Here is an 11,830-nt window from a genome sequence, read left to right on the forward strand (position 1 = left end):
ATATAAATATAGCGATCGATCAAACCTTAATAGCAAGTTTACCAGTCATGTACATTTATCAGTGCATTATAACGAGGTTAATAACAACAAAATAAGGGATTTTGGTGAACTGTTGGGAAAAATTAGCAGAGATTCATGTAGTGTGTACCCAATAAATTTTATCAAAAGAGCAACAACCTTCTTTTCAAAGCAGTCTATTTAAATTGGCAAGTATCTGTTTATCAACGTTTCTTAAAACAGAGGTTATCCTAAACTAATGTGAAACCCTGCATTTCAATTAAAAATGTCTAGTGTAATTGCCTTATGGCGCAGTGTACGGCCTGCGATCAAGTGCCAAGTACTCAGAGGGGATCGCGAATATACTGTCCTTTCATTAGCCTCTATGCTACAGTTATATCTTACATACATGAGAAATACGTTTACAAAAAGTCATGCAAAACCTTATCGCTGCATTTGACGGAATATTCTGCGGACTCTAATCACACACGTCACAAGCTCCTAGGCAAGCACTAACTTCAAGCACGGCGGGGAACTTGAAGCGCAATCTGTAACGGTGAAGATTCCTACATAAGCAAATTCTGAGGCCAAATTTGCAGCCCATCTGGTCGAGACCTTCAAATCTTGCAGTGAATTTTCTCCTCGTAAAATGACCCGATTTTCATAACCTCGACGGCGAAGTAGGAAATCTATGATGTATTTCAATAACAAGGCAGTAGATTTCACCAGCCAATCAGGTGGCGTTACTCTCATATTGACCAATCAGAGCGTGTTCCTGGGGCTACTGAGCTTAGCGGCAAAGAGGCGTGCATTTGAGATGGGGTTAGCTGGCTATAACGTGAGTTTGAAGCATAGAGTGACTTTAGCCTTACATATACAGAGCAAATCCGCGCATTTTGGACAACGTTAAGGTGAAAATTAGGAGATATGTACTGAGGCCTAAATATGGGCTGCAAGTAGTCGCGGTCTGGAAGTTTGCTTTGACCTCAAAGCGGCTGATTTTCAAGCAATCCGTGGCCCAGGTTTAGCACTAACGTCTGCTACTGGAAGCTAGCGGATAGTGTTCTCAATAAATTGAAATATCATTTGAAGTCAAGATGAGCATAGAACCTGCAGCAGAAGTACAGAAAGAGCTACCTAAGTGTGGAAGGCTCGTGTTTCGTGGGGTTGAACTGGCATATTTGAACATCGATGGGGAATACATGTTACCTCTGGCGGAGTTACTTGCTTTAGTCTTGCCAACAACTCCGAGGGCTACAGTATTTACAAGAATGGAAAAGATGAAAGTTCGCAGGCATTTCTGCAAACGTGATGAAATCAAATTGCTCAAAACAGTCAATGGCATAAATGGTTTGTCGGCAAACTGCACTTTGATTTCAAAGACAGAAGTTGATAAATATTGCTCGATGTATATCGACGATTTGAATGAAAGAGGTGAAAGAAAGTGTTCGGAGGATTTTACGAACGAATCGGAAATCGCTGGTAAAGAACATAGTGTTGAAAACTACGATGGTAAAGGTATTGAATCGACTGAATCGGCCTACCACGACAACACTAAAATCCAGAACAAATTAACAGTTCTTCATAAACAAAAAAGATCTTCGCCGCTGAAAGCTAAGTTAAAGTTGACCAAAATCTGTAACAGCGTGAAACTGAAATCGGCGCTTTCACCCGATAGCCATTGTTCACAAACGTCAACGGATAATGCCAGACTCGCGGCCATTGACTCACATCTTTGTTCCTCTCTTGCTGCCGTTTCGTCAGAACTGCTGTCGTCGTTTCAGGCGAAAAGTCCTTCACATTCACCAACGGGCAAAAAGAAGAAATTGCGTCGGGCGAAAAGGCCGTCAAGCGATGCGCAAGGCAAGAACGAATTTGGTGAATTTGAATCGCCATTAAAAATTCCCGAGAGGAGTGAATTGAATACGCGTGAACAAGACACTGACAAAATAAACGAACAGTGTCCGTCCCGCTCTTCACGTTGTTCGCTTACTTCGCAACCCTCACAGAAGCAAGAATTAGATTGTTTTATTTCTGCTACCTCCTCCAACTACAGCGGTTATGCCTCGACGATACTTTCAAATGCAAGTTCGCCGACGAAGAGGGATTTTATAGCTGAAGACTTAAGCGAGCTACGTAAAAAGGATAAAGAAACTAGAAATAATCGCGAGCATTCATCGCTGCGCACAAAGCTCCCGAAACTTAAAACGCCAACGAACAGTACATATATGTTTAAGAAAATTTTGAAAATCAAAGAAGAAAGGTCAGGAGACGAAGGTTAACGACGCCTGTACGTCATATAGTAACCATTAGTCTGTCTTACTTTGTGTTGGGTTCGGAAGCAAGAGTAAGCATCCTAAGAAACGGCCGACGCACTTCTTTGCTTCTCCGATGTTAAAATAGATACCAAGATGAAATAATTAATTTTAGTGATAGTAATGGGTCTTTGTATAACAGTTATACAACCTAAATTGATACACACCTCATGGTCACTTGTGTGACCCACCGTGCCATACGACATTTTATACCAAGGCCGAAACGGATATTAGCGTCTCTTATTGAGACACTGGGATGTCAAAACCTGATTCGTATCACGAGAAGGAATTTAAAGGGTATGTTATCAAGGAAAGTGTATTTCTCCTCTTGCGAACAAGTTGATTTGTTATTTTGGAGAGGCAGCTGATCGTTTTTGACAGTATGGTATTTGTTTTCTACGATGAGTTGCTACATGTCGGTCTTGCAAACCAGTGTTAGGGCAGCTAATTTCATTTACTATTTTGTGCCTCATAGTTTAAATAAATTTGTCCAGCTAGGAGGAAAATTAATGTGCCTTGTAACTTCTTGCACTAGACTATGAGCAGTAGAGTCGCTCTGTATTTCCGTGTTGTGTTTCTGGTGCTTTTGAAGCCGGAATTCTTACAAACTTTACTCTCATTACAAGGCAAGAGTTTGTACCATACAACAGTTAAAAGCGCCTAAAACATGAGTACATTGTTCACTCAGTTTTATTTGGTTATTTGCTAGGCTTGTATTCCTTTGTACATCAAATAAAAAGCTGGGGACCTTGTTAACAGATTTCATCAGTATACTAGACTTGCTGAAAGTGCCAATATTACCAGCACTCATTTACCACGACGAACAACTGGGAAACAAATTATGTACATTTATCACCTTTATGTAGAAGTACACTTGTAGTAACTTTACTTTAATTTATCTTCATTTATTAAGATGGTTGACTGCCTCCTTTGTAATATTATTTACATAGATTACACTAACAATTGCATAATTTGCAGTCTGGGTTGCGACAAACATTTGTGTCTGATGTCTTTTGTACACAACCAATAACGTTAAAACGTTATTGAAGCCTGTTTTTTTCTTTGAAGCCTTTCTTCATTTGCGTTAGTTCAGATCAGGTCTTCTTCACTGCACTTCTCTTAAACTTTTATTTACTAAACTATCCCATCACCTTATGTGTCTTTTAACTAACTATCTGATCCTTGTCTGTTTAAATAGCCTCAAGTTATTTTCAAAAAATACTGCTCACTGACAGAACAGGAAGAAAAACATAACCTGTGACTTGAACGCTCTAATGTTGAATCTCCAGATTATACTCGGTAAGTGTGAAAGAACTTCGTGAAATGGTAAACGACGTTCAGAATGGCTAGATCTTGTAAGTCTGCCTTCAGCTTCTTAAAACCAGACGATCGCTTTAAAGCCGTATCCAAGGGGCATCAATTTCTCTGAAAACATTCTCGTCGTGTGAAAAGCTTCCGGAACACGATATGCAAATGCAATCTGTTATTGACTTTGCTAAATCATCGAGCTTTTGTGAAGAAATGGTTTGTGACGTCGCTATTTGAAAAGGAATTCTTGACTTAGCTTAAACCCTCCTGAAAATTCTCGCGAGAAAAGAGTTCAAAAAGATTCTATTTATGGTAATTTGTGAAATACTGAAAGAGTTAGAGCCATGACAATCCTAACCTTACACAAAATTCACCTCAGCTTCGATCAATTTTGTAAGCGTGCGACACACGAACGTCGGAGGCCCGATATTTTGATGCTCTCAATTATGAAGTTTATACCATGCTTTCTTTTTAGAATGCTGAAGGATTTATGAATTTAGTTGTCCTTACTTAAAGCATTGATAATACCCGTCATTATCTGCTAACCTTTCGAGGTTGTTCCGACGGTCGAGAACGTCGAACTCTGTGCCGTCACGAGATGTCATGTCCCTAACAGTCCGTTTGGCTTAAAGTTAAATACTCACACTGATAGCTTGAATGTATATCTGTTACTACATTTCCAGAAACATGTTTTGACAAATCGCGTTATAATTTCTGCTTTCTTTGCTGCTAAAACACAAAATATCAGCTACCGACTCTTTAACGATGATAGTGTGATTCGTAGAGGAATCTGAAGTCACGAGAAAAGTGAAAACCTCAATACTAGAAAAACCTGACCCGAACCCAGTTTAGAACCTCACTGTACACTGCACAAAGCAATCTAATGCAAGGTGTTGTTTCGTCTATCCTAATTGATTCTTCAATGGAAGGAAAGACCAGTCATCAAAGATAGTTGAAATGGTTTGTACATTGCACAACACTTCAAAATTTGAGAGTTACTCCTTTGTTTTAATAAATTGTACAGCTCAGGTGTATTAAATATAGAGATCGATCAAACCTTGATAGCAAGTTTACCAGTCATGTACATTTATCAGTGCATTATAACGAGGTTAATAACAACAAAATAAGGGATTTTGGTGAACTGTTGGGAAAAATTAGCAGAGATTCATGTAGTGTGTACCCAATAAAGTTTATCAAAAGAGCAACAACCTTCTTTTCAAAGCAGTCTATTTAAATTGGCAAGTATCTGTTTATCAACGTTTCTTAAAACAGAGGTTATCCTAAACTAATGTGAAACCCTGCATTTCAATTAAAAATGTCTAGTGCAATTGCCTTATGGCGCACTGTACGGCATGCGATCAAGTCACAAGTACTCAAAGGGGATCACGAATATACTATCCTTTCATTAGCCTCTATGCTACAGTTATATCTTACATACATGAGAAATACGTTTGAAAAAAGTCATGCAAAACCTTATCGCTGCATTTGACGGAATATTCTGCAGATGACTCTAATCCAAAACGTCACAAGCTCCTAGGCAAGCACTAACTTCAAGCACGGCGGGGAACTTGAAGGACCTTGAAGCGCAATCCGCAATGGCGAAGGTTCCTTCATAAGCAAATTCAGAGGCCAAATTTGCAGCCCATCTGGTCGAGACCTCCAAATCTTGCAGTGAATTTTCTCCTCGTAAAATGACCCGATTTTCATAACCTCGACGGCGAAGTAGGAAATCTATGATGTATTTCAATAACAAGGCAGTAGATTTCACCAGCCAATCAGGTGGCGTTACTCTCATATTGACCAATCAGAGCGTGTTCCTGGGGCTATTGAGCTTAGCGGCAAAGAGGCGTGCATTTGAGATGGGGTTAGCTGGCTATAACGTGAGTTTGAAGCATAGAGTGACTTTAGCCTTACATATACAGAGCAAATCCGCGCATTTTGGACAACGTTAAGGTGAAAATAAGGAGATATGTACTGAGGCCTAAATATGGACTGCAAGTGGTCGCGGTCTGGAAGTTTGCTTTGACCTCAAAGCGGCTGATTTTCAAGCAATCCGTCGCCCAGATTTAGCACTAACGTCTTGCTACTGGAAGCTAGCGGATAGTGTTCTCAATAAATTGAAACATCATTTGAAGTCAAGATGAGCATAGAACCTGCAGCAGAAGTACAGAAAGAGCTACCTAAGTGTGGAAGGCTCGTGTTTCGTGGAGTTGAACTGGCATATTTGAACATTGATGGCGAATACATGTTACCTTTGGCGGAGTTACTTGCTTTAGTCCTGCCAACAACTCCGAGGACTACACTATTTACAAGAATGGAAAAGATGAAAGTTCGCAGGCATTTCTGCCAACCTGAAGAAATCAAACTGCTCAAAACAGTCAATGGCATACATGGTTCGTCGGCAAACTGCACGTTGATTTCAAAGACAGAAGTTGATAAATATTGCTCGATGTATATCGACGATTTGAATGAAAGGAGTGAAAGAAAGTGTTCGGAGGATTTTACGAACGAATCGGAAATCGCTGGTAAGGAACATAGTGTTGAAAACTACGGTGCCAAAGATATGGAATCGGCCTACCACGACAACACTAAAATCCAGAACAAATTAACAGTTCTTCATAAACAAAAAAGATCTTCGCCGCTGAAAGCTAAGTTAAAGTTGACCAAAATCTGTAACAGCGTGAAACTGAAATCGGCGCTTTCACCCGATAGCCAGTGTACACAAACGTCAACGGATAATGCTAGACTCGCGGCCATTGACTCACATCTTTGTTCTACAAACAGGGAAGGTTTTGCTGCAGTTTCGTCAGAACTGCTGTCGTCGTTTCAGGCGAAAAGTCCTTCGTTGCTCAAATGCGATAAACTTAATACCAAGAAGCGTGACAGGAATTTTATAAATTCACAAACAGACAAAAAGAAGAAATTGCGTCGGCTAAAGAAAAGGCCGTCAAGTGATGTGCAAGGCAAGCAGGAATTTGGTGAATTTGAATCGCCATTAAAAATTCCCAAGAGGAGTGAGTTGAATACGCGTGAACAAGACACTGACAAAATAAACGAACATTGTCCGTCCCGCTCTTCACGTTGTTCGCTTACTTCGCAGCCCTCTCAGAAGCAAGAATTAGATTGTTTTATTTCTGATTCCTCGTCCAACGACAGCGGCTTTGCATCGACGGTACTTTCAAATGCAAGTTCGCCGACAAAGAAGGATTTTATAACTGAAGACTTAAGCGAGCTACGTAAAAAGGATAAAGAAGCTACAAAAAATGGCGAGCATTCATCGCCGCGCACAAAGCTCCCGAAACTTAAAACGCCAACGAAAAATGAAATCAAAAGAGATGACGGCAACAGTTTAACTCTATCGCCTCCAGCCCTGTTACTAAAACGGTACGAGAATTCGTGGCTAGTGGAACAAAAAAGCCCCGTTAAAGAGGCAACGGACTGCTCGCATAAAAGCATTTTGAAAACTGAAGACAAGGGCGGATCAACTGCTCTTGTTGAGGAAGCTTGCGGTCAAACGAAACAAGTGCGAAAAAGGAGAAAAAGAAGGAAACCGCTAATTTCTCAAGAGGTTTCACTGATCGTCAGTGATTCACTCAACAGAGTAAAGCCAGACAGTGTACATAGGAAGAAGATAGCAAAGAGAGAGCAAAAAGCTAAGCTTATCGTTCGAGGCGGAGAGCGAACTTGTTTGAATGGGCAAGTTATCGGCGCCGCAAAAAAGTGTAACTTTTTGACCGCAAAAGTAAAGAAATCAGGGAAACAAGCTCAAGAAAGGTTAGCTTCAGATGACCAATTAAATACAGACAAACAGAGTAAAGATGACCTGTTGAAGAAAAACGCTGTTCTTGATAGAATTGTCGGGGACGCGTTGGCCAAATTTTTCGGCCCCAAACCAAGCTCTGTTTCTCCTGAATCCTCGGAGAGCCAGGAACCAGCAAAACCCAAGCCCTTAAAAACAAAGGTTGCTGGACCCGCAAAACCGTCTCTACAAACCAACAGCAAATTTAAGCTTTTAAATTTATTTGCCGCGACTTCGCAACTGGGCCTTGAGAATGGCAGCTTATGCCCTGTTTTTACAATGTCTTGCCCAAGAGGCTTTCAACCACCGTCGTCACATCCTTTATGGAACTGGCGACTTGGCGGGCCAGTTTTTCGTGAGTCCACGCATAAATTTCTTAAACCAAAACCAGTGTCGATTCCTAAACAGAAGTTTGCGTGCGACAAGGTGCGAAAAATAAAACGAAGGCGCCGGAGGAAGAAAAAGGTAGCAGTGTCACTGTCGGCGTTAACGAACAACTTGACCGCAGTAATCCCCGTTCCAAATGTTCTGGCAAATCACTCTAATTCTGCCTCAAAAGCGACCGAGAAGATCGCTTGTGGTAACGGTGACTTAAAACCAACCATTTGCGTTGCAGCTTCGAACACTGTTTCTTCCGAGTCTGAAATAGTAGTAAGTTAGCTTCTCGGTAGGAAATAAAGCTAGAATCATTAAATTTCATTAAAGGCATTCGGCTAAAATCAGCTTGTGGCTCTCTTTCAAGCGGTCAAATCAAAAGTTTTTCAACCGAAGTTAATAACTAAGCATTATCTAGCACGATTTTTTTTCTCAGTTTAGTCATAGGTTTCTCGACTCAGTAAAAATTTCATTTAGTTTGTGATTTATTATTATCATGGCGAGAACTTCCTGTTTTATACAGACACTGCGTACAGTTTGGTGCTTTTTTCGGCCAATAAAACTTTGAATTTGCTTTTATATACATTCGCTTCCGTCCGTAACAGTTTCGCTTTGTAAGGCCGATTCATTCAAGGCACTTTAACATCGTTGTGCTTTACTATTCGTATCTGCTTTGGGTTCAGTAATATCACAATTCCGAAACGTCATCCCTACACACACCATATAACCATGATGGTTACAACTGTTCACTACATGTTTGCGAAAGAGCTGCACATGAAAATATATATTCTAAAATATGCAGGATCACGCTTTAAAGCTTATCCACAGCTGGTAACAGTAACTTCAAGTTATTGCACCTGGTGGAGTTTTATTGGCACTTAAAGAAACTATATCGTTCACTATCTTCAAGAAGTGAGAACTATTTTTGCAAGATGTACTGTGTTAAATATTTTGCCAGTTTCTTTTTGTATTTCCAGTTCTTGTTTGTACTGTCTCCTTTCGTTGGATTTCTTTGCATTTTCACTTAGTTTCGTCCACGCTATTTTTATTTTCCTTTGATTTAAACATGGAAGTTGAATTTTCTCTTGAAATGCTACTCCAGCAATATGCCTGAAGGATCATAGCATAAACATTTCCTTTGAAATCATTTAAAGTTTAGTGATACATCATTGTAGATCCCTACAGTAGATTTTTGTTTCTCTCCTTTATAATACATATATGCTATAAGGGTAAATAAAATATTATTATTGGTGACTAGTGATGCTTGTAAGGTCACTTAACATATTAAGTGATAATGTAGTTGTAAAATTTGTTGCAGTCATCATAAACGGATTTAAATCTAGATTTCTCTCATATCCAGACTGCTTTAGTCAGTAATGTGCATTTGTTAGTTTTTTAAATCACCACACATTCCCTCAAAGAATTTGAAACCAGATTTTAACTTTTTTTTCAAGGGAGGTGGGTACCCAGAAAGGCTAGAAATTAGGTGACATTTACACTGATGCATGCCCCATATTTTTGGAGTTTGTGCAAGGGTATAATTATTGAGATAATTTCTCTACTTTTCCCAGCAAAGTCCTCCTTTTGGGGTTGTTTTGTTGGTGTTGCAGATAAGTGTGTGTCACCAAATGATGTAATACAAAAGACTGAAAACACTGAACAATATCCACTCTACAACATAGAGGCGAAGCAACAATGGTTTCCTCAATACCAACACAAACCCCCCCCTTACGACATAAGCCTTTCCTCCCTCTCATTCTTTGGCTTTTTAAGGCCTTGTTCCCTTAAAATATAATGAATGTCCAGCTGAACAATGCTCACCCCACCAGCTTGTATTATATGGGTAACATCCTTATTTGAGTCTATTATGTTTTGCAGTCTGTCAGCTGTTCTAATCCAGCTATTGCAACTGGGAAAAATCTGTTACTGCTAAAATTCATCGATATTTAAGTTAATTTCAGGTACATTTTGATAATGCTTTTGTGTTATTTTAACTTTTGAACGTATCAAAAAAGTTCCATTGCATCACCATGGCAAATGAAACTTCTTCAGCAGTACTATTGTTTATATTATTATTATTATTATTATTATTATTATTATTATTATTATTATTACAGTAGCGTTATTATTATTATCACTATTATTATTATTATCTGGTTTTAATTCATTATGTATTGCAAGTTGGGACTTCTCATAAATCTAAAGATATTAGGGGTTGGAGGGTTAAAATTCGAAGCAGAATATTATTGGTGCTGTCACAACAAAATCTCTTCTCATAGCTGAATCGGGTCTTGTTAGTTTGAGAGACGTTTTACTCCCTCTGTTTGTAAACAAAAAGGATTCCAAGATTGAAAATTTTGCAGTGTTACAATTCCTTTACAGAAGAATAACGAATTATCATCATCATCATCATTATCATTATCATAATTATTATTATCATCACCATTATTATTATTATTATTATTATTATTATTATTATTATTATTATTATTATTATAATTATTATTATTATTATTATTATTGTTGTTGTTATTGTTATTAATATTTTATTTATTCTATTTTTTGTGTGCCTAAAATGAAATTAAACCACGGGATATTGTCTGGGTATCTCACTACTCATGACGATTTTGCTTTGTTGACTCACTCCCTATCCTGCCTCCCGCCTCATTCCCTAACTCTCCTCCCAAAGGATGATAATTTAGACTTTCAATTTTCTACCCCTTATATTGTCTCTGGACTTTGATCTTATTTATAAGACGTGAGTTATGGCACTACCAGTTCACTTGATAAAAAAAAAAAACGAACAAATATGTATTATGTTTGATGTGACCACTTAATACTGGTCGTCAAACGTTGTAATAGCCGACGATTCTTTCAAAAATCTATCACCAAAAAGTTGACTGTTCTTGAAATGTCAGAAAAGTGTTTTTGTTGTCAGTTAACAGCGGTGATTACTTTGCAGAAGAATAACAGGGTAATTGACTTCAAATGATCCCTACATGCAGAAGCCCATGACCCTGTTTTCTGGTTGAATAGCCACGCGTAGCAGTGGGACGGAAAAAGTTTCGCGGACGCGCGTGCCCAGGGGGGAGTATACAGGGGAGCCTTCCTCCCCCTTCACGTGTTTCACTCGAGCGCTCTATGAAAGAGTCTATAAAAATTAACGGAAAAACTAACAAATGAGATCTTTTTACTTAAAAAAGGTAACACGGCCACTAACTAATGAGATCTTGTCACTAAAAAAGGGAACAAGGCCAATCAGTAGCCCGTTGCAAGCAAAACATGTACTGCCACCCGCCAGTAATACATTCTGTTCGCGAAAACGTTTATACGGCTCGCAGAGATGTTTCAAAATGTATTTTTTCGGCGGCTGATTTAATGAAAAATCCTGTAGTACGCTGGCAGACGCATTTCCGGTCGTCGCTTCTCTCCCTGGGGAGGGAGAGAAGCGACGACCGAACTTTATGCGTTTGCTGTTCGCAGGCTACCTAGTCTCCTTCGCAGCCGTTATAAGGGTCGTCACTCGTCACGCAACGCTCCTCCCCACTAGTTAGTGGGGAGGAGCGTTGCGTGACGAGTGACGACCCTAATAACGGCTGCGAACGAGACTACAGGCTACCTGGGTAGTAAACGTTCGAGAAAGGAAAACCCTGGACCTCACAAAAAATAAAACTGAAAAGTGGCAGACTATACACGATTGACGATGATGAGAATTGCGGAAATACAAATATGATCATCGCAGTGGTAATTGCAGTTGCAAATAAACCCGAAAAAAAAATTCAGTTTTATTTGCAATTGCTTAAATTGCAATTGCGACGATCACATCTTCATATAAAATTTGTCTTTCCACAGTTCACATTACCTTAATGTTTCATTCCTTTCACTAGTTAAGATGAACCAGAAACTCATAACCACTTATGAGTTTCTCGATGAACTCAATAAATTGGCCTGGTCCCAATGTATGGGCCTTCATAGCTCAAATGGTAACACCGTAAAATTCCGAAAATAAGCCCCGGGGCTTATATTTTTCAAAGGC

General features: G+C 39.3%; 1 protein-coding gene across 2 annotated transcripts; it reads left to right on the forward strand.

The window, feature by feature from the left end:
* The first annotated feature begins 816 nt into the window (after positions 1-816).
* Positions 817-9,044, forward strand: LOC140931156 (uncharacterized). Of its 2 annotated transcripts, XM_073380907.1 has the most exons (2): positions 817-1,809; positions 6,530-9,044. In XM_073380907.1, the coding sequence occupies exons 1-2, from the start codon at positions 1,095-1,097 to the stop codon at positions 8,077-8,079; spliced, it is 2,265 nt and encodes a 754-aa protein (XP_073237008.1). In that variant the 5' UTR covers positions 817-1,094; the 3' UTR covers positions 8,080-9,044. The 2 variants fall into 2 exon arrangements, with proteins under 2 accessions (XP_073237008.1, XP_073237007.1); XM_073380906.1 differs by lacking the exon at positions 817-1,809 and having other exon boundaries at positions 5,441-9,044.
* Positions 9,045-11,830: the final 2,786 nt, after the last annotated feature.

Source organism: Porites lutea, chromosome 3, assembly GCF_958299795.1.
Source record: "Porites lutea chromosome 3, jaPorLute2.1, whole genome shotgun sequence".
Lineage (NCBI taxonomy): Eukaryota > Metazoa > Cnidaria > Anthozoa > Scleractinia > Poritidae > Porites > Porites lutea.